Source organism: Uloborus diversus, unplaced genomic scaffold (assembly GCF_026930045.1).
Source record: "Uloborus diversus isolate 005 unplaced genomic scaffold, Udiv.v.3.1 scaffold_1049, whole genome shotgun sequence".
NCBI classification, from domain to species: Eukaryota; Metazoa; Arthropoda; class Arachnida; order Araneae; family Uloboridae; genus Uloborus; species Uloborus diversus.
This window is the reverse complement of record NW_026557709.1, coordinates 15,987-40,047: the sequence shown is the minus strand read 5'-3', so window position 1 is coordinate 40,047 and position 24,061 is coordinate 15,987. Positions and strand designations below refer to the sequence as shown.

At 33.1% G+C, this 24,061-nt stretch overlaps 1 protein-coding gene across 1 annotated transcript in view; it reads left to right on the top strand.

Annotated features, from left to right (window-relative positions):
- Nucleotides 1-1,178: 1,178 nt before the first annotated feature.
- Nucleotides 1,179-24,061, top strand: part of LOC129232080 (terminal uridylyltransferase 7-like) — a gene marked incomplete at its 3' end in the record, with an annotated part of 37,218 nt that continues 14,335 nt past the window's right edge. Inside the window, exons 1-5 of the mRNA XM_054866317.1 lie at nt 1,179-1,524; nt 3,696-3,821; nt 4,468-4,651; nt 17,256-17,384; nt 21,829-21,875. Of these exons, the coding sequence (XP_054722292.1) occupies nt 1,405-1,524; nt 3,696-3,821; nt 4,468-4,651; nt 17,256-17,384; nt 21,829-21,875 (606 nt within the window). The remainder of the gene's footprint in view (nt 1,525-3,695; nt 3,822-4,467; nt 4,652-17,255; nt 17,385-21,828; nt 21,876-24,061) is intronic.

The following is a 24,061-nucleotide window of genomic DNA, read 5'->3' as shown; positions in this document are numbered from 1 at the left end:
CAAAAAAGTGAGTTGCCCATAATGTTGCCTGTTAGTGGATAAAATGCAAAGTTGGATTTCTAGAGTTTGAAATAAGTTTTCTGAAGCGAAAAGGTAATATGTTTAATCAATCTACTTTTCCTGGAAAATTGATAAAATGTGTTAAGCTGCATTAATCTGCACACATCCATTTGGGTTGAGCGGAACTTAAAGAACTACAACAAACAAATTATTTGCATTTGACTTTTCAGGTTTTGAAAACATATAAGCTAGGCTTTCTTTTTTATGAGTACACTGATACTTACATTTTTTTCCCTCTTTTTAAAAATTAATTCAAATGATGACTCTTAATTTTATTATTGCTAGACAAGATGCAAATAAGATGATTTTTGTGCTTATCATCCCATTTTTTTTTTATTTGTTGTAATTTTAGCTTCATTACGCTACTTTAAAAAAATTGTTAGTTTTATTTTTAAATATAGTATTTTGTTCACAACTGTATTGGATAATAAGTAACTGATCAAAAGCATCATAAGTTCATGAAAGTTGTGTACATTTTTCTTACAAATGTCTAGTGAAATTTGAAATTATGTTATTTTGTGTTCACATTGTTATAATCTAATAAAGAAAATTAGAAACTGTGTTTTTTTTTAGAAACATTTTGTTGAAAACTAAAATCCATAAATAAATTGCCAATCTAATGAAAAGTCTATGTATTTTCTCAGTGGGATCAAGTATCACCATGAAGGGGTCATGTATCCCTTGATGTGAGGATTTATGATCCCTTTATGAAATTTTTGAAAAAAAAATTATTTTATCAAAACTATCTGTTTCATTTCAACTAAAAAAAAATGCTGTCAGATAGGTTAAAAAATTACCTTTGTTCACGTACTTAAAAACTGATAATTTGCAGCAGAGAAAAAAAATTGAAATCTAAAGTGGGGATCAAGTATCCCCAGTCTCCCCTACATATGATCATCAAATGTTTTGAAAAATGGAGACAAATATCATCAGTTCTTAGTTTGATACCTGTATAAAATCTTCCCAACTTTGATCAAAGAGACTAACATGGAATTCATTATAACTTTTTGTGTCTTCAAGAATAATGTAAAACTTTATTTGTAACATAAAAATTGCATGAATAATATCTCTTTAGGGGAAGGGGAATCCTAAAGAGAGCATAGAAATAACAATGGTATTGCTGCAGTGTTTGATGAACTTCTAAACCTTTATTTATTTTTGTTTTTAATATTGTAGAAAACTTTTATTCATTTATTTACTTAAGCTTTTACTTTATTTATTTTCTTTTTATTTGCAGAACTTACTGCAAATCCCAAGTATCATGTTTTACCATATGAAGATAAAGCTAGTGTGAAAGCTACAAAAATTGTTTTCATAGAACCATATACTAGTGTAGAATGTGAAATGGCCTATTTAGGAAAGGCCGAAAAAAAAGTTCGTGACATGGCTGATCTTTTAAAAACGCTGTCAATGTTTGATGTGCGAGTAAAATCCCTTTTCATTGCTGCACGAGTTTGGGCCGAGGTAGTGAATCTCTCTCTCTCTCTTTTTTTAACATAAACATGCGTTTTGTAATACTGTGTCCATTAGTTTAATTGATAGTAATATAATGCAGTATGCGCCTCCATTATTTCACCCATTCACATGTATTGCGCTTTTCCTCTATCGCCTGAAAAATTGAACATGTAATAAAACTTTGTCCTAAATTCGAGATTGCTCAAAATTATTAAAAACTTTTTATTTCTCAGAAAATTATGCACTTCTCTTTTTAGCCAATAAAAAAAAAAAATCACTGATGTGTCTCATTCTTTTGATTTTGCTACTTTAGATATAAGGTTTTAAATTCTTGTTTCACCGGAAAACTATTGGAAAAACTACATGAAATACATCGCCAGCTCAGTCATTTTCAGCCGAGGACTGCAGTTTTGTGCTTATTAGCATTCATCAGCCCTTCATAGGAAAGTGACTGAGCTGGAGATGGAAAACCTCTTAAGGAAGCCAAGAGTGCCAAACAAACTGGTAGCTGATATAGAATTAGCACAGACCAGACGCGTGACCGAAGCAATGGTTCGGTTCAACTCGAGGATTGAAGGCAAGGCATGGTATATTCAGTAAATTACTGGTAATTTACTGAATATATTGGAAAAATTGTTTTTTTTTCACTATTAAAAGAAGCGATTGGTAAGATAATTTTCAGTTTTTTCCTGCAATCAAAAGTTTTTCCTAATATGAGAATGAACTATATTTATTGTAGACACAATATCAGTTGCTTGAATGTTAGTTCAATTGTTAGTTTTAAATACAGTGAAACCTGTGTATAACAATACTATCTATAACGATAACCTGTCTATAACAATATTTTTTTTGGCCCCTGCAAAATGTCAGCATGAATAATCAAACTGTCTATAACGATAACCTGTCTATTATGATATTTTTTTAGGTCCCAGCAGTATTGTTGTAGACAGGTTTTACTGTATCGCGGTTTTATATATATCATGCTTTTTTAATATTCTCCCGACAAGCGAGATATAGCAAGGGACTATTGTAATAGATAAGTACTAGTACATATTTAGTTTTAAAACTTAAAAATTTAGTCTCATATGTTGTTGCCATTCATCAATGTTTTGGGTTATTCAAAGCATATGCTGAAACCTTTATCAAGATTGATATGATATCAAAAATAATAATAATGCAGTGAAATCCCATTGCGTCAAACTTCAAGGGACCACAAATTTTGTTTGTTGTTCCAGGAATTTTGTTCTAATGAAATTCAATCAGTGTAATAGAAATTTAATTGTGCTAGAAATTTATTTCATTGAAACCAAGATTTCATCATATTGGTATTCATTGTAATGGGATTCTACTTTAATAATAGCAGTATCTCACTTTAAAACTGATTTTATGACCTTACTACCTTAGACAATCAGGATTGACTATTTTATGTCTTTAATTATTAATGCCTATGTCATCTATGTTCATGATAGAACCAACTAAATTTAACGAGATAGAAACAACTAAATTTAATGAAATCTCGAGTTATGTGGATACCTAGTGCAATTAAGACTTATAACTGAAATCCCCACTTGGCATGTATGTTACAAATGCTAATTTTTTATTGAATGAAGTTCAACTACATTGTACATTAAATAAAATTTACTTAAGAAAAGATTTTCTTCTTCTTTTTTTTTTATTTATAAACATTTATAAAGATTATGCCAATCCACATTATAATGAGGAACTCACATTATAAAGTGTAAGAAAGTAGCTGCAGATTTTTAATTAATGAATTTTGAACATAAATGTGATTCAAATTAAAAGTGCTTCAACATATGCAATGGATTTGCCATTAGTGGTTGCTAATCCCCCCCCCCCCCGGAGGGGATAGTTCCATGAGATAAGTACCTCGCTGCCTCTGAGTTGAACTTGATTAGGGTGAGAAGTGAGATCGAATACAGCTAAATAGATAAATACCTGGATTTCATCAAACTCTACTAAACACAACATGATAGCTATGTTTAAATTTACTTAGCAATTACAAATGCTATTTGTTCTTCAAAATTCGACCAATTTTTCTTCAATTGCTAGTGAATATTAAGCAAAAAAGAAACAAACTAACTAAATAAGATCTCATGATTGTAATGATTAGACTGTATGTTTGGGTTGTTTTATTTACTGATTCCTGGTTCTTTTCTCAGGTTTGTGCAATTGATGAAGTAGATGATGGTAAACTTCCAGCTATTGCGTTTCCATTATTGGTAACATATTTCTTACAGAGATGTCAAGAACCTGTGTTACCAGTTGTTAAAATTGAAGATTTCAAGGTAAGTCTTTTCCGAAGAATCCCAAGTATATTTCTATAGTGAAATGTACTTTGAGTTAAAATGCAGTGTTAGCTTTACCATTTGTCTCATGAGAGCTGCATAACATATTTTAAATGATTATTTTATGGGGTCATTATGTTAAGTTTTTACTTTTTTTTTCTGCTTTACAAAATTGTTTTGCATACAGAACCTTACTGTACACTTTATAATAATCACCATCCTGTCTAGATTTTTTTTAGGTTTTGATGATTGGTTCATACCTGTTGTGTAGTACTGATTCCAGAACTGATCTTTAATTGTTCCCCATCAACTCAAAAAAAATTTCCTATCGAATTGATTTTTTTGAAGGGCCCTTCAAACTCCTGCTTTTTTTGGTGCTAGCTCCTTCAGAACTCTTCCCCCTTTTTTTTGTCAATATGATCTTCCTCTGTGACCGTCATTTAAGACACATTGATTTTCATGCTCTTCCTATTAAACAAATGTTTTTTTTTTTTTTTTTTTGGATTTTCCTTCTCGTTGCCAAAGTGCCAATTTATTGCCAAAATCTTAACACTTAATTTTATTGTAAAACTACTTTTTAATTTTAAAGTGATTAATGTATTTACATGTGTCTCGTTTATAAAAGTGTATGTGCAAAATATTTCAGGTTATGCAGTACAAACTAAAAACTTGTCCAAAAACAACTACATCTGTAGGAGAGTTATGGTTTGAATTTTTGAAGTTTTATGCTGTGATATTCAATTGGGATGAAAACATCGTATCAATAACTGATTTGGGACCAGTTTCAAAAAGCTCTAAATGCATGGAAAAAGTATGGATGTACATTGAAGGTTTGTTTCGATGTTTATGGTATTTGATAAATTGAAAAAATTGCAACTTATGAAATGCTCTGAATTATTTCTTTTATTGGCGGCATTTTTATTTCTTTTTTCGGAAACAATACTTGCAGGGGTATAAAATCTACAACAATTGCGCCAAGTTAGGGAAGATATTATATTTGTTTTCTTTACTTTTAACATGTCTGGTTTGCAAAATATCTGAATAAATTAAATCTTGTTCTAAAAAAGGAAATCAATGTGTTTGGTTCTGCAAAGCTTTAGGTGACTCTACAAAATCAATTGTAGCCAAATAATCTACCAGTAGCAAAGACTTTTCTTTATTTTCAGTAATCTCTCATTCTATGAATTCTGTGTTAATTAAATCTAACCACAATAGCTTTTTTCTAGCTTCAGCTATTGCTGCAAATTCCGCTTCCATTCTTCAAAGGCTAACATGTTTTTGTTTAAACGTCTACCAAACTAGAGATGTTCTGTCTGTAAAAAATAATTGTCCCCCTCAGGAAGTCCACTTAAGTGATTCAAAATGAAATCTATTTCAGAAAAAGCTATGATTAGATTACTATTCCAAATAAACTTCTGTTTATAATTTCTTTCTGTGAAACACATCCTATAAGTTTAAGCATACCACACCAGTTTGTAACGCTGGGATTACTTTAAAATTGGCTAAAAATGACAAACAACCCAACGAATTTCTAGACAGGATTTTTGACATTTATTTCTTTTGTTCCTGGGCATTAGGACAATTTACTTTAGAATACACCACACCTTTGCTAATTGCCTGCAAAGATATTCAGAAATTAAGAGGGAAACCAGTTTAGACCGGTCAAAAAATACACTTTTTTTATGTCATAAAATTTTACTAAAACCAGGGTTCGTACGGGTCATGGAAATCCTGGAAAGTCATGGAAGAAAAATAAGCGAATTTCAGACCTGGAAAAGTCATGGAAAATTGAAATTTCCATTGAAAGTCATGGAAATTTATTTCAGGTCATGCAAAAATGTCCTGGACAGAGATAAAGTAACAGTAACTAAAAGAGCATTAGAAATCTTGAGTGATTTAATTGTATAGCACATAAAAGCTATTACAAGTGGCAAATTGAAAGATCTCGAAATCAAATCTGAATTTTGAAAAATCATTGTATCCACTTCTGTCGCAGCCGCTTGCCTTTCTTGCAATGTGATTTTACTATTTGGACATCTCTTATTTTGAATTACTGTTGTTTTCAGCACTTCTTATGTTTTATATTCTGTAGTAGCGAACTTGCACATTCTTGGTTTTGCCACGCCCACTCAAAAAAAAAAAGCAATTAAATTGCATTCAAGTTCGATTCCACCACTCGTAAGAGCTTTGTTATTAAATTTATCACAGTTTATCTTAATTTTGTCAAAGGTTTTAGATCTTTAGTCAGGCGTAGAATACAGAAAAAGGGAAATTCTAATACTCTAAAACAGTAGTGCCCAACATACGTCCCGCAAAACTAATCCATGCGACCCACTGCTACGTTCAATGTTAAAAATCACACATGTTCTGTAATTTCTGAATCTATTAATTTATATGCATTTGAAAATGTGCAAGATTCATTACTGTATGTTTTTTCAAAAAGATGTCTGGTTTAGAAACATAAAGAACTAAACTATGTGACTTTACTTTAAAGAGTCAAAATACAGTCAAGTTAGGTGGATGATTAAATGCACTGTTGACACTGAAAGGTAACTTTTGAAGCAAATTTATTGAAACATAGTGATGACTCATTCAACCTTTGTCCCATTCATTATCATTCTGCCTGTTTATAAAAAAAATTAGACATTTAAGCATCATAATTTTTGTTTCATTGCATTTTTACTTTGCTTAAATTTAAATGATGAAGACAAATAAGAATAGTTTAGTTTTTTAAGTGTAAACTTATACTTTTACATTACGAGTAAGTGCTTCAATGAGGCTGTGGCATTCTTATAGACGTTTTGCTAAAGCTCTTTTCCAAAAATGAGCAAGTTTGAGATTAAATAGTGCTATTCTCTTCGTGAACAAGGTCATGAAAATTTTTATTGAAGTCATGAAAAAGTCTTGGAAAAGTCATGGAATTTTTTCATCCAAATAGAGTATGAACCCTGTAAAACTATTCAAGAATATGTTGCCAAAATTTGAGTGAAAAGTTCCGATTAGTTCCAATGTTATGAGCACTTAAAGTGACTGTGGAGATACGAAAACATTCACAGCATTTTTTTTCCACAAACGTGTTTTTCTCAAAACAACTTTTTTTCAACTAGTGCGCATTAGGGTGGAACGAAAAAACAAAGTTTTTATTTTCGAATCGTAATAGTGCGGAAAAGTTGCGATTGGTGAAGACTTACAAAACAAAACAAAGATTTTTAAAATCGGATAATATCTTCCGATCCCGCAACGAGCCTGAATATTTGAAAAAATGGAAAATTTCGTGTTTTCTTAGTGATTTTTCAAACATTTTGTTTTATGTTTCTTTTTAAAGCTCTAAGATGAAAAGTTACGATTGGTGAAACCTTCAGAAATTAAAAAAAAAATTTGAAATCGAATAATACCTTCTGATCCAGAACCAAGCCTAAAAAATCGAAAAAGTTGAGAATTTCAGGATTTTTCCGAATTTTTAACATTTTTGGATCAATGTACTTTTCAGGCTACAGAACGGAGAAGTTACGTTTAGTGAAGACTTCAAAGTGAAAAAAAAAAATCTTTTTGAAATAAAACAATATCTTCCGATCGCGCAACGAACCTACATGTTTGAAAAAAAATGTAAACTTTAAGCCCTTTTTTCAGCTTTTTTTTTTCTTTTAGTTTAACGATCCTCATAAGTTTGGTATGAAATACTAATGGAAGAACGTTTGTTTATAAAACAAATGTGATATTTCAGTACTAGAGCCTGCCTGTAAATTGTCCACATGGCCCTTTAATCCCGCGATACTTATATTTGTTTATGCCGCTTAGTACAGTGTATGCATCTAATACGCCCCATTAGCGAAATAAAGAACCGCAAAAATTTCACAGACGATGCCATTCATGGTTTCTGAACAACTCAAATCTGTCGATACTTACCTGACAATCTAAAACAAGTTGTTTGCCCAGTCATTGAAAGAAACTCTTTCTTTGCGCATCCCGAAAACTTATTAGATGTAGTGTCTTAATGCTATTAACTTTAACTGTGACTGTATGAGAATGTAAACTGGATCGAGATCTAACTGTAACGGGAATGAAGAGTGCTTTCACCGTTTTAAGATGTATGTAATTTTGTGTGCTTGTGCCAGTAAAGTATGTGTTGTTCGTAAGCGGTTTCGATGTTCGTTACTTAAGTAAACCCACGCACTACCTTCCAACTAAGATGAATAAGGAAGGATACAACAACTGGCGACGATGTTTGAGAGTATAAAGAGTGCGAAATCAAGTAAGGATTAGGTTTATTAAACTGAAGACAGCTCAAGGTAGGAATTATTAATTCTGATATATTTCTAATTGAAAAAATCTGTCATGAAGCAACTAGTTCAGCAATTAATTGAGCAAAATAAAATGCTTATGGAAGCTTTACAAACGAAAGAACAACCAGATTCAAAATCGAAAGTAACTGGTGTTCAGTTTGATAAATATGACGAAACGTCAGAATCATTTGATTCATTTATTGAGCGCTTTAAAGCATTTTTAGATATTCAGAATGTTGCGGAAATTAAAAGAGGTAAAACCTTGATTTCTAGCCTATCGGCTAAGTTGTATAATTTGCTAAAAAATTTGCTTGCTCCAGAAAATCCTGCTGAAAAAGATTTTGATACTCTTATTGATATTCTTAAGGAACATCTAAATCCTAAACCGCTCATAATTCCAAGCAGACATATGTTCTTAAACAGAAAACAACAGGAAGGGGAAAGCATAAGTGCTTACATAGCGGAATTAAGATCGCTAGCGGTACCTTGTAATTATGATAAAAACATGTTAAATACAATGCTCCGAGACGTTTTCGTAAGTGGGTTACGGGATAGAACAACCTTAGATAGACTGTTCGAAGAAGATGATTTGGAATTATCTAAAACATTAGCTATTGCTTCGGCTATGGAAAAAGCTTCTCAAAGCTCAAATGCTATTATTGGTACGAAATTGAACGTAATACATTCAATTAAAAGTTATACGAAACAGCCCGTAAACAAAACGAAAGTTCAAAACTCGGCAGTGAAAATTGAAAAACCGTGCTATAGATGCCTTTCGAAGGATCATTCTCCGAATTTATGCAAATTTAAGACTGCAAAATGTCTTTTTTGTGGGAAAATAGGGCATATTAAAGTAGCTTGTTTTGCTGCCCAGAGAACACCCAAAACCAAAAAGAATTTTGTAAAACAGAAGCAAGTGGGGGAAAACAATATAAATAGCGTACCCATGTACGAAGTGACACTAAAGTCAAACTTAAAGGAGGAACCAAAACAACCTCCAATAATGATTTCGGTTTCCATTGATGATACACCAGTGCAGATGGAACTGGACACAGGGGGAACTGTATCAGTCATGAGCATAAAAAAATTCCGGAAAATTTCTGGAAAGGAACTTTCTCCTACTAATTTAGTTTTTAAGACGTACAATTGAAATTTTCTTGTACCTCTGGGATACGTAACAGTGGATGTTAAATATCATAATCAGCAACAGGAATTAAATCTTTACCTAGTAGAACAAGATTTAGACACGATCTTTGGTCGAGAATGGTTACACAAAATTAATATTGACTGGGCAGGCATCAAACATGTCAAAACAACTGGAGCTGAAAATGATCGTTTAAAATTACTTTTTAACAAGTATGCAGATATTTTTGATAATTCGAGTGTTGGGAAAATAAAGAATTATAAATGCAAATTAGAGCTGCAGCCGGATGCAAAACCTATTTTTTGCAGACAACGCGTTGTACCTTTCGCTCTTAAGAATAAAGTTGAAGAAGAAATCGATAGACTTGAGAGGGAAGGCATTATAGAAAAAACAGAAACAAGTGACTGGGCGACCCCAATAGTACCAATTGTTAAGGCAGATGGCAGCATACGATTATGTGCTGATTATTCAGTCACGCTGAATAAAAATCTTAAAGTCCAGCAATACCCCTTGCCGCGAATAGAGGAAATTTTTTCATCACTCAGTGGGGGTAGAGTTTTTTCTAAAATTGACTTTAGTCAAGCTTATCTGCAGATGGAAATGCACGAAGAGAGTCAAAAACTCCTCACAATAAGCACTCACAAAGGCCTCTACATTTGTAAACGTTTAATGTATGGGGGGAATGCCGCACCAGCGGTATGGCAGCGCTACATTGAATCTGTGTTTAAGGATTTAGATGGGGTAGAAGTATTTTTTGATGATGCTCGCATTGCTACGCCCGATATAGAAACCCATTGCCAAAAGTTAGAAAAATTCTTTGAAAGATGTCGGCTACATGGCCTAAAGTTAAATAATAAAAAAAGCAAATTTTTCCAAAGTGAAATACAATTCCTCGGGTTCAAAATCAATGCTCAGGGCTTGTCAAAAACAGATGACAAAATTTTAGCTATTATGAAGGCAAAAACTCCCCAAAATGTTCAAGAGATTCAGTCGTTTATGGGACTTGTAAATTTTTATGGTCGATTCTCGAAAGATATTGCAACATTGGCATATCCGTTGTATCAATTGACCCGTAAGGGGGTTCAATGGAATTGGGATGCGGAATGTTCTGAAGCATTCGATAAAATCAAGAAAGAAATATGTTCGGACAGAGTCCTTGCTCATTACGATCCTAGCTTACCAGTTATCTTGTCAACAGATGCTTCACCTGTTGGCTTAGGCGCCGTCCTTGTGCACCAATTTCCCGACGGATCTGAACATCCTATTGCATTTGCATCTCGAACATTGACCCCAACGGAGCAGCGATATTCTCAAATCGATAAGGAAGCCTTGGGAATTATTTGGGGAATAAAAAAATTTTATTTATACTTAAAAGGTAGAAGATTTACTCTGGTCACTGATCATAAACCTCTTGTTGCCATATTTACCGTAAAATCCCGAAAGTAACCCCCCTATTGATTATAACCCCCCCCCTTTTTTTGTGGAAAGTAAAATCTCATTAAAATCCTGATTATACCCCCCTCCCCTCCCTTCGCCTGAAAATTTTCCGATCATCTTCATTTGCCACTCCCTCCAATAAAAGAAGGATAACATTTTCTGCTTTACTTGGAAAGCATTAACAAAGGTTTAGTTTCCCCGTCCATGTGCAGTTTTGCTTTTCTAAAAAAAAAAAAAGAAAGAAAGAAAACACAATGATTTAAACAAAAAAAGAAAAAAAATGGTCTCCATGGTTTATTCCTTCCAAAATGTCTAGACTCCTTTTGATGCAAGGGCGCTTTTTTTTTTTTTTTTGTTCATATGTATTACAAAAGAAATTTATACGATTGTAATGCATTTTTTTTCCTTTTGGAAGGAGCATTTTTGTTCTGACTTGTGAAACTGAACGATCTTCAACACGGCGCCATTTTGAAAACGTGACACCATTTTAGAAACGTGTTGCTTAAAAAGTAGCGCAAAACTTAACCTTTTAAAAGGAGAAATAATGTAATTGAACGAGTTTAGGATCACAAGAAATGTAAATTTTACTAAATCGAGTAAGAGATTTGTCTGTGTTTGCATTCACGAACTTTGTAAAGCTCAATTTTCGAAATTATGATTTTCATAACGATTTTGCGGCCGTGATTGCGATTTTTGCTTCTATTCTGAAACAAGAACATTAAGATTTTGTTTCTTTTATTGCAACCTTATTACATTCAGTACATAATGAATTTTCAAGCTATAAATTATAGGGGTTTTGCCAACTTAAGGTGCAAAATCCTTTCTTTCGAAAACAAATGGCGCCCTCATGCAATTTATTACTACTAGAAAATTATGACATGTTTTTATTAATTAATTTATCTCTCTCTTCATTAATATTAACTCTTATTTACTTATTATTTCTTTTCTGTACTCTAAAATTAATACTACTAAAAACAATTATTTTGGCTAATTTTTCAGAAAAATCTCGATTATAACCCCCCCCTTCTGAAATCAACAAGTTTTGTTTTGAAAATAGGGGGGGTTACTTTCGGAATTTTACGGTAGTTGCAAAAAAGGTCTTCCTGTATTGTCAGCAACAAGATTATTGCATTATGCATTATTTTTACAAGCGTACCAATTTGACATTATATATCGGAACACTGCTGAGCATGGTAATGCAGACTTCTTATCACGACTTCCTTTAAAATCAGAAGATTTAGATCTGAGAGATGAAATATCTATGTTTCAAATGTGCCAAATTGAGACTTTGCCAATTACTTCAAAGGATCTTGCTAGAGAATCCAAGCTTGATGAAGAGCTAAAGCCCATCTATCATGCCTTAAAATCAGGGAAGCATGTAAGAGGGAAGGGAGATGACACTGCCCAGTTTGCTGTAGAAGATGAATGCATCTTACGTGGATCCAGGGTGTGCATTCCAAAATGCTACCAAAGAAGAGTACTTGAAGATCTCCACACAGGCCATCTGGGTATGGTGAAAATGAAGGGCATAGCCCGCTCATACATCTATTGGAAGAATATTGACAAGGATATTGAAGAGATAGTAAGAAGCTGCACAGAATGTGCAAAGCATAAAGCTGATCCCCCAAAAGTTAAAACACACTACTGGGAATATCCAAGTGCACCCTGGGAGAGAATTCATATAGATTTTGCTGGCCCAATTTTCGAACACATGTTATTTATTGTAGTGGACGCGTACTCCAAATGGCTTGAAGTATTTCCTATGAAGAAAATTACTTCTGCAAACACCAACGAATGCCTAAGAGAGTGTTTTTCGAGATATGGGTTACCCATTACCCTTGTCAGTGATAATGGACCGCAGCTTAAATCAGAAGAGTTTGAAAAATTCCTGAAATGCAATGGTATTGTACATAAAACTTGTGCTCCTTATAAGCCATCTAGTAATGGTCAGGCAGAGAGGTATGTATATACTGTTAAACAATCGCTAAGGGCGATGTCTGACTTCCCAGGTTCCCTTCGTCAAAAAATAAACACGTTTTTAATGCAATATCGCAAAGCTCCAAACATGACTACCCAACAAAGCCCATCATTCATGTTTATGAAGAGAGAGATAAGGACATTAATTGATCTGCTCATACCCGATGTTCGACACCAGATAGATCTAAGACGAAAAAAAGATATTTGTTTCAGAGATCGATTTTTCAATACCGGTGATCGAGTCGCTGTACGGAATTATCGCCAAGGAGATAGAAAGTGGAAATTCGGTACAGTCGTCAGTAGAGATGGTCACCTGCATTACACCATAGATGTTAACGGACAGTTATGGAAGAGACACATCGACCAGATACGCAACACTGCAGTATCCGAGTCCGAGACGTCACAGAGTACAGTCCCTAGATACAGGGTACAGGAATCGTCCACGGTTCAATCCGAGCCAAATAGGGAGTCCGTTTGCGAGGCTTCCCGAGATTCTGATGAACCCGCTAGCTCCAATGTTTGTCCAAACTCACCTGTGGTGTACCCCGATCCAAAAAGTCCATCCCGAAAGACAATAATGCCTACAGCTGCTCCAGATCCCAAGCCCTTGCCAGCTGCTGAACTAACTCCAGTGCTTCGACGGTCAACTCGAATCAGAAAGCCTCCAAAGAGACTTGATCTGTAGTTATAAGGACTTTGGGGGGAGGGATGTAGTGTCTTAATGCTATTAACTTTAACTGTGACTGTATGAGAATGTAAACTGGATCGAGATCTAACTGTAACGGGAATGAAGAGTGCTTTCACCGTTTTAAGATGTATGTAATTTTGTGTGCTTGTGCCAGTAAAGTATGTGTTGTTCGTAAGCGGTTTCGATGTTCGTTACTTAAGTAAACCCACGCACTACCTTCCAACTAAGATGAATAAGGAAGGATACAACATTAATGGCAATGGTGTTTAATGAAAGAGGGCACATAAGAGAACTAGCATTTAAAAACGTCTTAAAAGCCAGAGAATCTGTTTCTAAAGGCAAAAGCATTAGAAACTTTGTCATTCCATCTCTAAATTTCGAAGCAGAGGGTTACACAGAGATTATTAATTGGAACACGACAAAGCTATCTTCTCCACCTTTTCTTCGAAAAGTTCCTAACAAAGACATTGAAAATTTTATTGTAACAGGCACAATACCCGACTGGGATATAAAACTATTCCTCTGCCATACGCAAGCTGTCGAAAGATGTGTGAAGCTAATGACGGAAGCTTCACTCAAAGTGTGTGGATTTCAGTCAAAAGATGGCTACATAAGAGCAACATTGAAATCCAGATCAATTATGCCCGAATTTTCCAAAAAATCTGATTATAAATTAGCTTCAACAACTAACACTTAAAACAATAAGACTTGTATACTGTATTGTAAATTTGGTAAATATTTTATAACTTTCTATTATTTGAAAATGTTTCATTGTTGTAAAGAATGGTAGTTTTGCTTGTTTCGAATATACCTTAAAAGTCAAGAAATAAATTAATGTTTATGTGTAATATAGGGTTTTTTTAAAGGCTTTTCCCTGTAACACCGGGGAAAAAAACAACAAGAACAATTTTATTTTTAATCACTAAGAAAAGATGAAATTCTCAATTTTTTTACTTTTCATGCTTGTTCCTGGATCAGAAGGTATTATTTGATTTCAAAATGTTTTTTTAAATTTCTGAAGGCTTCACCATCGTAACTTTTCCATCTTAGAGCATTAAAAAGAAACGTTGGAGCAACATTTTTAAAAAATCTCTAAGAACACATGAAATTTTCCATTTTTTTTCAAATTTTTAGGCTCGTTGCGGGATCGGAAGATATTTAAAAATTTTTGTTTTGTTTTTTAAGTCTTCACCAATCGCAACTTTTCTGCACTATTACAATTCAAAAATAAAAACTTTGTTTTTTTCGTTCCACCCTAGTAAACAACTTGTTTTCGATTCTCAGGTAAATATCGACAGGTTTGAGTTGTTCTGTGAACATGAATGGCACCGTCTGTGAAATTTTTGCGGTTCTTTATTTCGCTAATGGGGCGTATTAGATGCATACACTGTACTAAGCGGCATAAACAAATATGAGTATCGCGGGATTAAAGGGCCATGTGGACAATTTACAGGCAGGCTCTAGTACTAAAATATCACATTTGTTTTATAAACAAACGTTCTTCTATTAGTATTTTATACCGAACTTATGAGGATCGTTAAACTAAAAGAAAAAAAAAAGCTGAGAAAAGGGCTTAAAGTTTACATTTTTTCAAACGTGTAGGTTCGTTGCGCGATCGGAAGATATTGTTTTATTTCAAAAAGATATTTTTTTTTTCACTTTGAAGTCTTCACTAAACGTAACTTCTCCGTTCTGTAGCCTGAAAAAGTACATTGATCCAAAAATGTTAAAAATTCGGAAAAATCCTGAAATTCTCAACTTTTTCGATTTTTTAGGATTGGTTCTGGATCTGAAGGTATCATTCGATTTCAAATTTTTTTTTTTATTTCTGAAGGTTTCACTAATCGTAACTTTTCCATCTTAGAGCTTTAAAAAGAAACATAAAACAAAATTTTTGAAAAATCACTATGAAAACACGAAATTTTCCATTTTTTCAAATATTCAGTCTCGTTGCGGGATCGGAAGATATTATTTGATTTTAAAAATCTTTGTTTTGTTTTGTAAGTCTTCACCAATCGCAACTTTTCCGCACTATTACGATTCGAAAATAAAAACTTCGTTTTTTTCGTTCCACCCATTGCGCATTCTAGCTCAAAGATTTTTTGACCAGTCATTCTGAAAATTTATGTGAATATTCTTTATTCAATTAAACTCTATATGAACCCCCATGGACAGCAGCTTCTAACTCCACTAATTCTGGTGGAAATGACTTTCAAAAATTACAAAGTGTACTTCAAAAGATGAATAAATATTCTCCAAGTTTACAGAAACTCTGATTATTTCTTTCCTGTTATAAAAAGTCACGAAAAACACTAAAATTCCGGCCTCCTAACCTGGTTTCCCCCCTTAAATTGTTTAAAATCTGTTATAAATTTCACTTATATAAGATGCTTGATGACCATACAATCTTCACTCCTCAAAATCAACACCCAATAGTTTATGTGTGTTTCCAAAATGTTATAAGCAGTCTTGCATAATAAATATAGACGAACGGGCGAACGGCGTTTGCAGAAAATTTTTGGCTCTGCAGGAATTTTTTGTCAAACTGCCAACGTTAAAACAAAAAAAAAAAAAAAAAAAAAAATTGAATTTTGACATCTTGAATTCAAATTATGTTTTTCGCAATCACGAGTGTGTGTGTGTGTGTGTGTGTATGTAGGCCTGTGTGAAGGGGGGGAGGGGGCGTATGTGTGTTTGTGTGTAGGGGGTATGTGTATGTGTGTAGGCATGTGTGTTTGTGTCTGCATGCAGGTATGAGTGTGTGGGTAGTTGTGTGTATGAGTGTTTGTTTGGGGGGGGGGATGTGTGTGTAGGCATATGTGTTTGTGTCTGTGTGCAGGCATGAGTGAGTGGGTAGTTGTGTGTAGGTGTGTGTGTTTGTGTAGGTATCTGTATGTGTGTGTATGTGTAGGTGTATGTATGTGTGTGTGTTGTACGTGCGTGTATGCATGCGTGTAAGTGTAGGATATTGACGCAACCTGGAGGCTTTGCTAGCTAGAGGAGCAGCATCGTGAGGCGGCCGGTCGACGGTGGTGTTGCAGAGGGTGCTGGTGGGGGAAAAAAATGAAAGCACATCAAAACAGTCAAATGAAAGGAATAAGCAATCGTGATTGCTCAAAAAATTAAGGGATTTTTTAAAAAAAATCCTGGTTTATTTCTGTTAAAGCCTTTCTCCAAAAGCCTTTTAAAGCACACATGCGAGTAAAATAATGGTTTTGGCAGTTTTCTTCAGTTGGTGAAAATTAAGCACAAACTATATGTTATTGTAAAAAAAAAATTAAATGATTGTTTTTAGCACTTCTTTTTTTTTGCCTTTTTCATATTTGAATGTAAATTAAATTTTTAATTCAAGGGTGAGTTAGGCAAAATAATTATTTGCAGAAAATTTTCCAGTTAGGATTTGTGTTCGCAGAAAGCTTTTAATTTTATCTAAGTCTGGTTATATGTCAAAATGTTTAAAATATGATTCTAAAACCTTTTGAGTAAGTGACTTAAAAAATTTGTTTTTGAAAATTGTTCTTTTTGTGTATTTAAATTTTAAAATTTTATATTGATGAACATTTTTGCTGTATTTCATTTCTATTTAAAAAAAAGAATCCCGTTCGACTTGATATTAACTTTTTGGATCACTTTACAGTTGTTGATTTTTTAATTAGTGCCAAGGACTGTATTCTACTAATCAATCTTAGTTCTGTCTACAAATGGCAACACAAACTCTCATCTATAAAGAAGACCATTTTATATGTTAATGCTGTTGATAAAGAACTGGACTTTTTTTCATGTTTCAATTTTAAAACGTTTTTCATGTCCTGTTGCTTTTCCTTCAAGAAATATTTGAATTCAACCTGTTTAATTTTTCAAAAACAGATTAAATCTGACCTTTGATTTCAATTTGTTTTATTTAGATCCATTTGATGGAGGAAATATTGCTAAATCTGTTACCAATCTTGATACAGCTAATTTTATTAGAGCTTGCTTTGATGCTTTTTATAACCACAGGCCATCTTTATGTGGAAGTTCTGGTTCTGTAAAAGGTGAGGCCTTCTTTAGTAACTTAAATAATCTGCTAAATGTAAAATGTTATTTTTATATTTTTTCAGGAGTTTTTCTTTTTAATCTTCCTTTAAAATATGTAAAATCAATCTCTGTCAAATTTTATGAATACGGCGCTTGTGTTTCCCTTAAAAACTAAAATTTCCGTATTTTTTTTTTTCACTATGCTGAGTATTTGTTACATTCAACAAGATACTCCCTCTTAATTTATTTTAAAAAAATCTTCAAATTTCTCTGTTAGGTTAGCATGTCTGGAATATTTACATCATTGTACAATCCCCATTAATGTCTGGCTGGTACAAGATCGGATGCAGACAAATTTTGTTCTTATGATTAAAACCATAGAGAGAGATCTGGTTGTTTCATTTTAGGTACTGCTTGACTCTGGCAAGATGAGGTATTAATCTTAAAGAGTTTATTTCTTGAAAAGAGGGCGCATTATTGGTGTGAATTTAAGTTGGGATAATTTTGTAATCTGACTAAAAAAGCAACCCAACTTGTCTCAGTGCAAATAATCCTTCAACCCTTCAATGAACTTCCCAAGAAAAAGTTGACATGCTCAAGATCATATTTCATCTTATACAAGCAGTACTGTATAAGAAATTAAGTTGGTGAAGATTTGGTGTGAAAAGGAAAAAAAGGTTGCCTGCAATTTGCTTTGTGCTTCATCAGCATTGATCACCATTTCTGCTTTTGTGAGGCTAATAGTTAAAAAATAAGAAAGCTTTCTCATAATTTTTTCTCAAACTGAAATATTTAGGATGTTGTAATGCCTCGGCCAGCAGGCCCACGTAAGATGATTGGTGCGGCAATGATGTCCAGCCCAGTGGCGGATCCAGCCGATTGTTTTGGGAGGGGCCATCCGAAATTTTTGAACAAATTCCGAACTTCCCAGAAATTTTACTAAAATGAAGTTTTAAAATCTCAATTTTCGGGGTATCGGGACATTAGGTGAGGGAGTGGATTTAGGAATCTCCCTTGAAAATGTTTCAAAATTTAAATTGGCGAGTAATTTTTGAAAATTAGGAAACTAAAAACGCATTTTGTCTATTTTTGATGATGTACCAAGAAAGGTCAGGTTTCAGGTGCTGGCACCAAAATACTTTTTGAAAATAAAGCTTAGAAACCAAAATATTCTGTTATTATACATTGAGAAGTTAGAAGAGGAGGGATGCTCTTCTAGCTCTTCAGCTTTCCATCCTAAAAATGCACCTTTAGGTAATGTTTGCTTGCATTTAAGGAAGAGTGAAGGTGCTTAGAATCCTTCCTTTCTGGAAATATTTTGCATTGAGGCTCTAAAAGTTCGATTTTTAACTATTTTTATACATATTTTAGAAAGGGATGGAAAATTCGTGAGCTCCACCAAAAACCTCCTTTTAAAGCTATCATCACGATATAAACTAGGGAGGGAGGGGGTCCTATCAAAGATCGTTTGTAATTGAAGTCCCAAAAAATTTCATTTAAGTTGCTTTTAAGCAAGTTAACTGATAAGGGCTGGATAAGCTAGTTTCCGTTGACATTTTTGCCAAATAAAAGACTTAAAATGCAATTTTTTGCTACATATCAAGGCATTTGTGAAAGGGCATGGGAAAAGGGGGTTCTCTCCCTAGTTTCGAAATTAAAGCCATAAAAACAAAAATTTAGGCTCTCTTTGGTCTTGTGAACAATAGGTATACTCTGAGAACAGCAGCATTTAGAGATCATCCAAGTGTCTGTGGTTGGAATCAAGAAATGATGTAAAAGATTGAGAAAAATTTTGGAAATAAAAGTTTTGTTTTGAGGTTAGGGACATAATTTGACTCCCAATTAAGGCCTATGCTTCTTTTTCAGTATAACACATGTGTTAAATTTTGTTATCTTCTCATAATACTTTTTTTCTTAAAAAAAATTCCTACAATCACAAGGCTTTGGGAGGGGCCATGGCCCCCATGGCCCTTCTCCAGATCCGTCCCTGGTCCAGCCCAAGTGAATAGGGTTGAGAACAGAATTTTAATTGTATTGAAATTTATTTATTTGTACTGAAATGTAATTTTTGTTTTTATAAAAGTATTTTGTGTCTAGACAAGATCATTCACCTGGTTTTTCATGAAATTTGGCAGAAAATTAGTTCGGAATTCAGTGACTTATATCTCAAAGTGTTTTTTCTTTGTTATTATTTTTTTTATTTTAAGCAGACTTTTCACTTATATTGGACACAACAAAGATCTTCTACTGCACATTTTACTACATATACTGCACATTTTATATCATATACTAGCCTGCGTGCCCGGCGTTGCACGGGCTACTTAAAAAATGAAAGAGCTGTTCAATTGATGTTTTTGTATTATTCTGACATCAGTTTCTAAAGCGCTAAGGAGTAAATAATTACGCGTAATGCAGGGTTTGCAAAACACCAGTAGAGCATTTTTTGGCAAAAACCTCTTTAACGTTAATCATATTTTTCAATAATACAAGTTATGAGTATTTTCAATTAGCACAAAAGATGAAAATATATGCATTCTCAACTATAATATGTGCTCACTTTAAACTGAACTAAATCTGATAGAATATATCTGAAATATTTATGTACAATTACAATCAGCTTTTTACATAAATTGACACACACTTTTTTGTTGATTACGTGAAACTAAAGCACCAAGACTTATTAAATACCAATAAGCATTAATTTAATATCAAGCCATCAGATTCCAATTAAGCTTTAGTTAAAATCCTTAAAAACAATCTCTTTTGTTCAACTCTGTTTCACTTAAAGAAATCCAAACAATCTTAATTTAACGTGTTCTTTTAACGATACAAACTGTATTGCAAAAATCGAAACAGGAAGGAAAAAGAGATTTATTACAATTCGAAAACTCACCCATGTGACGGAAAAAAGTCCAACAAAATAAACATAATTAGTCGCACATCCTAAATGTACCCAAATATGAGGCCGGTGAATGATAAACTTACACTTCAATCAATAAACATTACTAAAGAAACATTTTTCATATGCTGAAAAGAGTTAAGAACGTTGAATGTGAAAAAATAAGAAAGGACAGATGAGATAAATGTCCGAATAGAGCAATCAATTTTAAACTAATTTAAAATGAAATTCTAGATGGAAACGTTGTTTTAAGATTTGGACAGCAGCCAAAAAAATCTCTTTTGACACAATTATTAGAATTTTATTTGCTCACCCATCTGCAAAATGGCAACAGGAAAGAAATAAAAATTCCTGAATAGCGTTATGTTAATTAACGTTTTAATTAATATCTCCGCTAATTAAAGTCGTACAATTATGAGATTGGTCCTATTGTTTTCTTTGGAAAATTTCGAATTGATCGGTGTCTCGTTTGACTGCCGATTCGCAGTGGTTCCCGAGAAGATCGATCTTCAGACAGACAGACAGACAGACGGACGCGAACAGATTTTAATATTATAGTGGATACTGCACATTCTACTTACTGCACACTTAAAATTTTTTTACCTTTTGTAAGTTTGAATTTTTCTATTTCCCCAGCTATTAAATCACATGAGTTATCTTGCTTTCGTTATTTTTCTCTCTGGTAACTTTTCCATTTTTTGCAAAATTTAAAAAAAAAATTCAAACTTTCATTGAGTTGTAATTTTTTTTTTTTTCTCATCTAAAAATTTCATTTGGTTTTGTTGTCATGGTTGCAAGTTCGTAAATAATGGAAACATAGCCTAATTCCATGCGGGGAAGGTTACTTGATTTTATTTTATGCAACTTTTATTTGGTTCATTTTACTTTTCAGTCTCTTACTGTTTAAATATTTTAACTTTTTAAAACAGGCTCTCTCTCTCTTTTTTGTTATTTCATAGATTAAGATTTTTTTTCTTTCTTTCTTACTTCAAAGTATACTTAAGACCACCTTTTTTCTCTTTTCTTTTTACTCTCACTTTCTCTCTTTTTGTTTTCATTTTTTGTTTCAAAAAAATAAAGTTTCCTATCAGGGGCAGATTTGGAAGTGTGGAGGCCCCGGGGCAAAAAAGGATAGGAAGCCCCTAATCAGGGTTCGAAAAGATCATCATATTTTTGAAAATATCTGATACTTTGATATATTTCCAAATATTTTGATATATATGTATATATCCGATATTTTCAACCCGTGAAAGTTAGGATATTTTGTAAATTTTTTTTATTGTGGGGCCCCTTTGTTGTGGAGGCCCCGGGGCAGTAGCCCTGCCAGCCCTCCCCTAAATCCGGCCCTGTTTCCTATACATATTATTAGCAAACCAACTAGTCACTCTTGCTAGCTGCTTTTAAACTCATAGATTAGAATAAATCTAAAAATTGTTTTCTAAAAAATTAATGCCTTTTTATATAATGGTAAGCCTACTGATTTCCTCAGAGGACTTCTTTTAAATTTTTATATAGGGCTACTTTGTGGCAAGACTTGCTAACAATATTTTTTTTCTTAATAGGTTCTGAGAAATGGACTTATTCATTTGATTCATGTGATATTTATCAGGTAAATTTTGCATATCTTTGATTTTTTAAAAGTACCTCTTTTAAAGAATATATTTGCTGCTAAAATTTTATTAAATTTACTCATAATCAATAACCTGATTGAAAAATAATATTGCATTTAAATAGTTTTATAAACAAAGATTTTACTGTACCTACTTTGCGTACATTTGTTCCTGTGTTTCAGATTTCAATCTTTTTGCAATTTTAATATTTTTGACAGTTTGAATTTATTTTAATGTTTGCTAGTTTAGATAAGCTTATTTTTATCCTAATAATTAATGAATATTTTTTCTCTTGTTTCTAAATTTATCATGAAATTTTAAGAATTTGATTTTAGTCATTTTTAAATTAGCACTTAGTGTTAATTTTTAGAAAAAATATCAAATTATAAAGAAATGAACCCTCAATTACATACTTTTGTTGTGTTTTAACTTCTTATGTGACCTTGGATAATTTTGCCCTTATTGTTTTCCACAGATTAAGGAAAAAATGTTAGTTTCATTAAAAATATAAAGATTTTTAAAAAATTGAATAAAATTCTTGATATAACACTCAGTAATACAGTCAATTCGCGATAACTGAAATATTACTATAACTCAAAGTTTTTATTAAGTCACGATCCCTTTGTCTTTAATTCCATGCTAATTATGCTCAATATCTCAAAGTTAACTTCCTTGAACTTGAAGTTTTTTCAAAGATTGACTTGAAATTTATTTTGAAAGAACAAAAAAAAGAAAAATATATTTAATTCAAGTGACTATAAGAAAAAAATTCATTCACCTTCACTTGCAATTCCTGCCCAATAGAGCTCTAAAACAAGGAGAAAACCTGTGGCGCTGACTCCATGGGGTCTGGGGGAGCCTGAGTCCCCTCAAAAATATTTTTGAGGAGGCGGAGGCCCCCCCTCCCCAATAAACCAGGAAAATTATTAGTTATATTATGCTTTCTAAACTCATAAATTTATCTTTTATTTTCCTTGTTTGAAGGTAGTTTACCTTGTAAAATACATTCAGTAATGAATTAAAACAAATAATTATTATGGTAGTAATCAGGTGAACTGAAAACGAGTAGTGTGAATAATGATAGTGTTACAGTGCTGCAAGCACACTTAGAATTTGTTCCAGTGCGCAAACCTACGGGTCAAATCTGTCGTGCTCATCAAAGTGTTGCTGATCTGGAAAAAAATGTATGAGGGTTTGATTTGTATATCAAATAGGAGGCGTGATAATTTTTGAATACTTTTGGTAATTGTGTTTAAAAGAAAACCTTCACAAAATGATGATCCTTTGCTTCTTCGGAATTGAGGTATACCAAAGAAGTATGAAAACAACGAAGCCAGCTCACTGCACACATTCAAAATCCCAAAGAAGTACTACAAGGCGATACATTGAGGTTTGTAAAATGGTGCAATTTTGCATTATTGGGCGTTTTACATCAACTGGACTCCCACAGGTCATTGCAGTTAAACAAGAGTGCTTCCTTTTATTTAACAGAGGTGAAACAAATTTTGAAAAATCAACTGAGTTTTTCAAAAATGACCTAGACATTGAGAGACTGCATTTACACTTGAATATGTTAGCAGATATCACTAATGAAAAAACCACTGGTCTTTAAAAAAAATGCGTACATTAAATTACCTTTTTACAAAAATTCTGTGCGTGTTTGTATTTATTTTTTCCTTTTTTTCAAAGCCAAAAAATATGTGTCAGACTTGATGCGTTTTCAGGGCTCTAATGTTGATTATATGACTTTTAAAATGCTTAAATTTTTTTTTAAAAAATCACTATTTTTCATCTGAAATTAAAAATATTTCCCACTTCAAGACCCCTCAGTATGCCTCCCCCCCCCCCCCCCCGAATATATATTTTTTTAAGTCGATGTCTTGGGGAGTGCCCTTCCATGCAAGTCAAGTACCCTACTTTATGTCAATGTCTAGCTGCGATACTGCATAGCTCCCCATAAAATAGACCAAAAAATGTCTCTTGACAAGACAAGTGACATGATCTTGTTGAACCAGAAAATTTGTGTACGAATTTTTAGATTGTTTTACTTTGAAAACGCCATGTCACATTCTGTTTGTTTAAATTATACACACCAGAAAATATGTAAACTAGCATTTTCAAGGTACAAAAATCTGACCTTTATTTGGGGGGGGGGACCTCCTTGGGATTACATAACCCCCTAAAC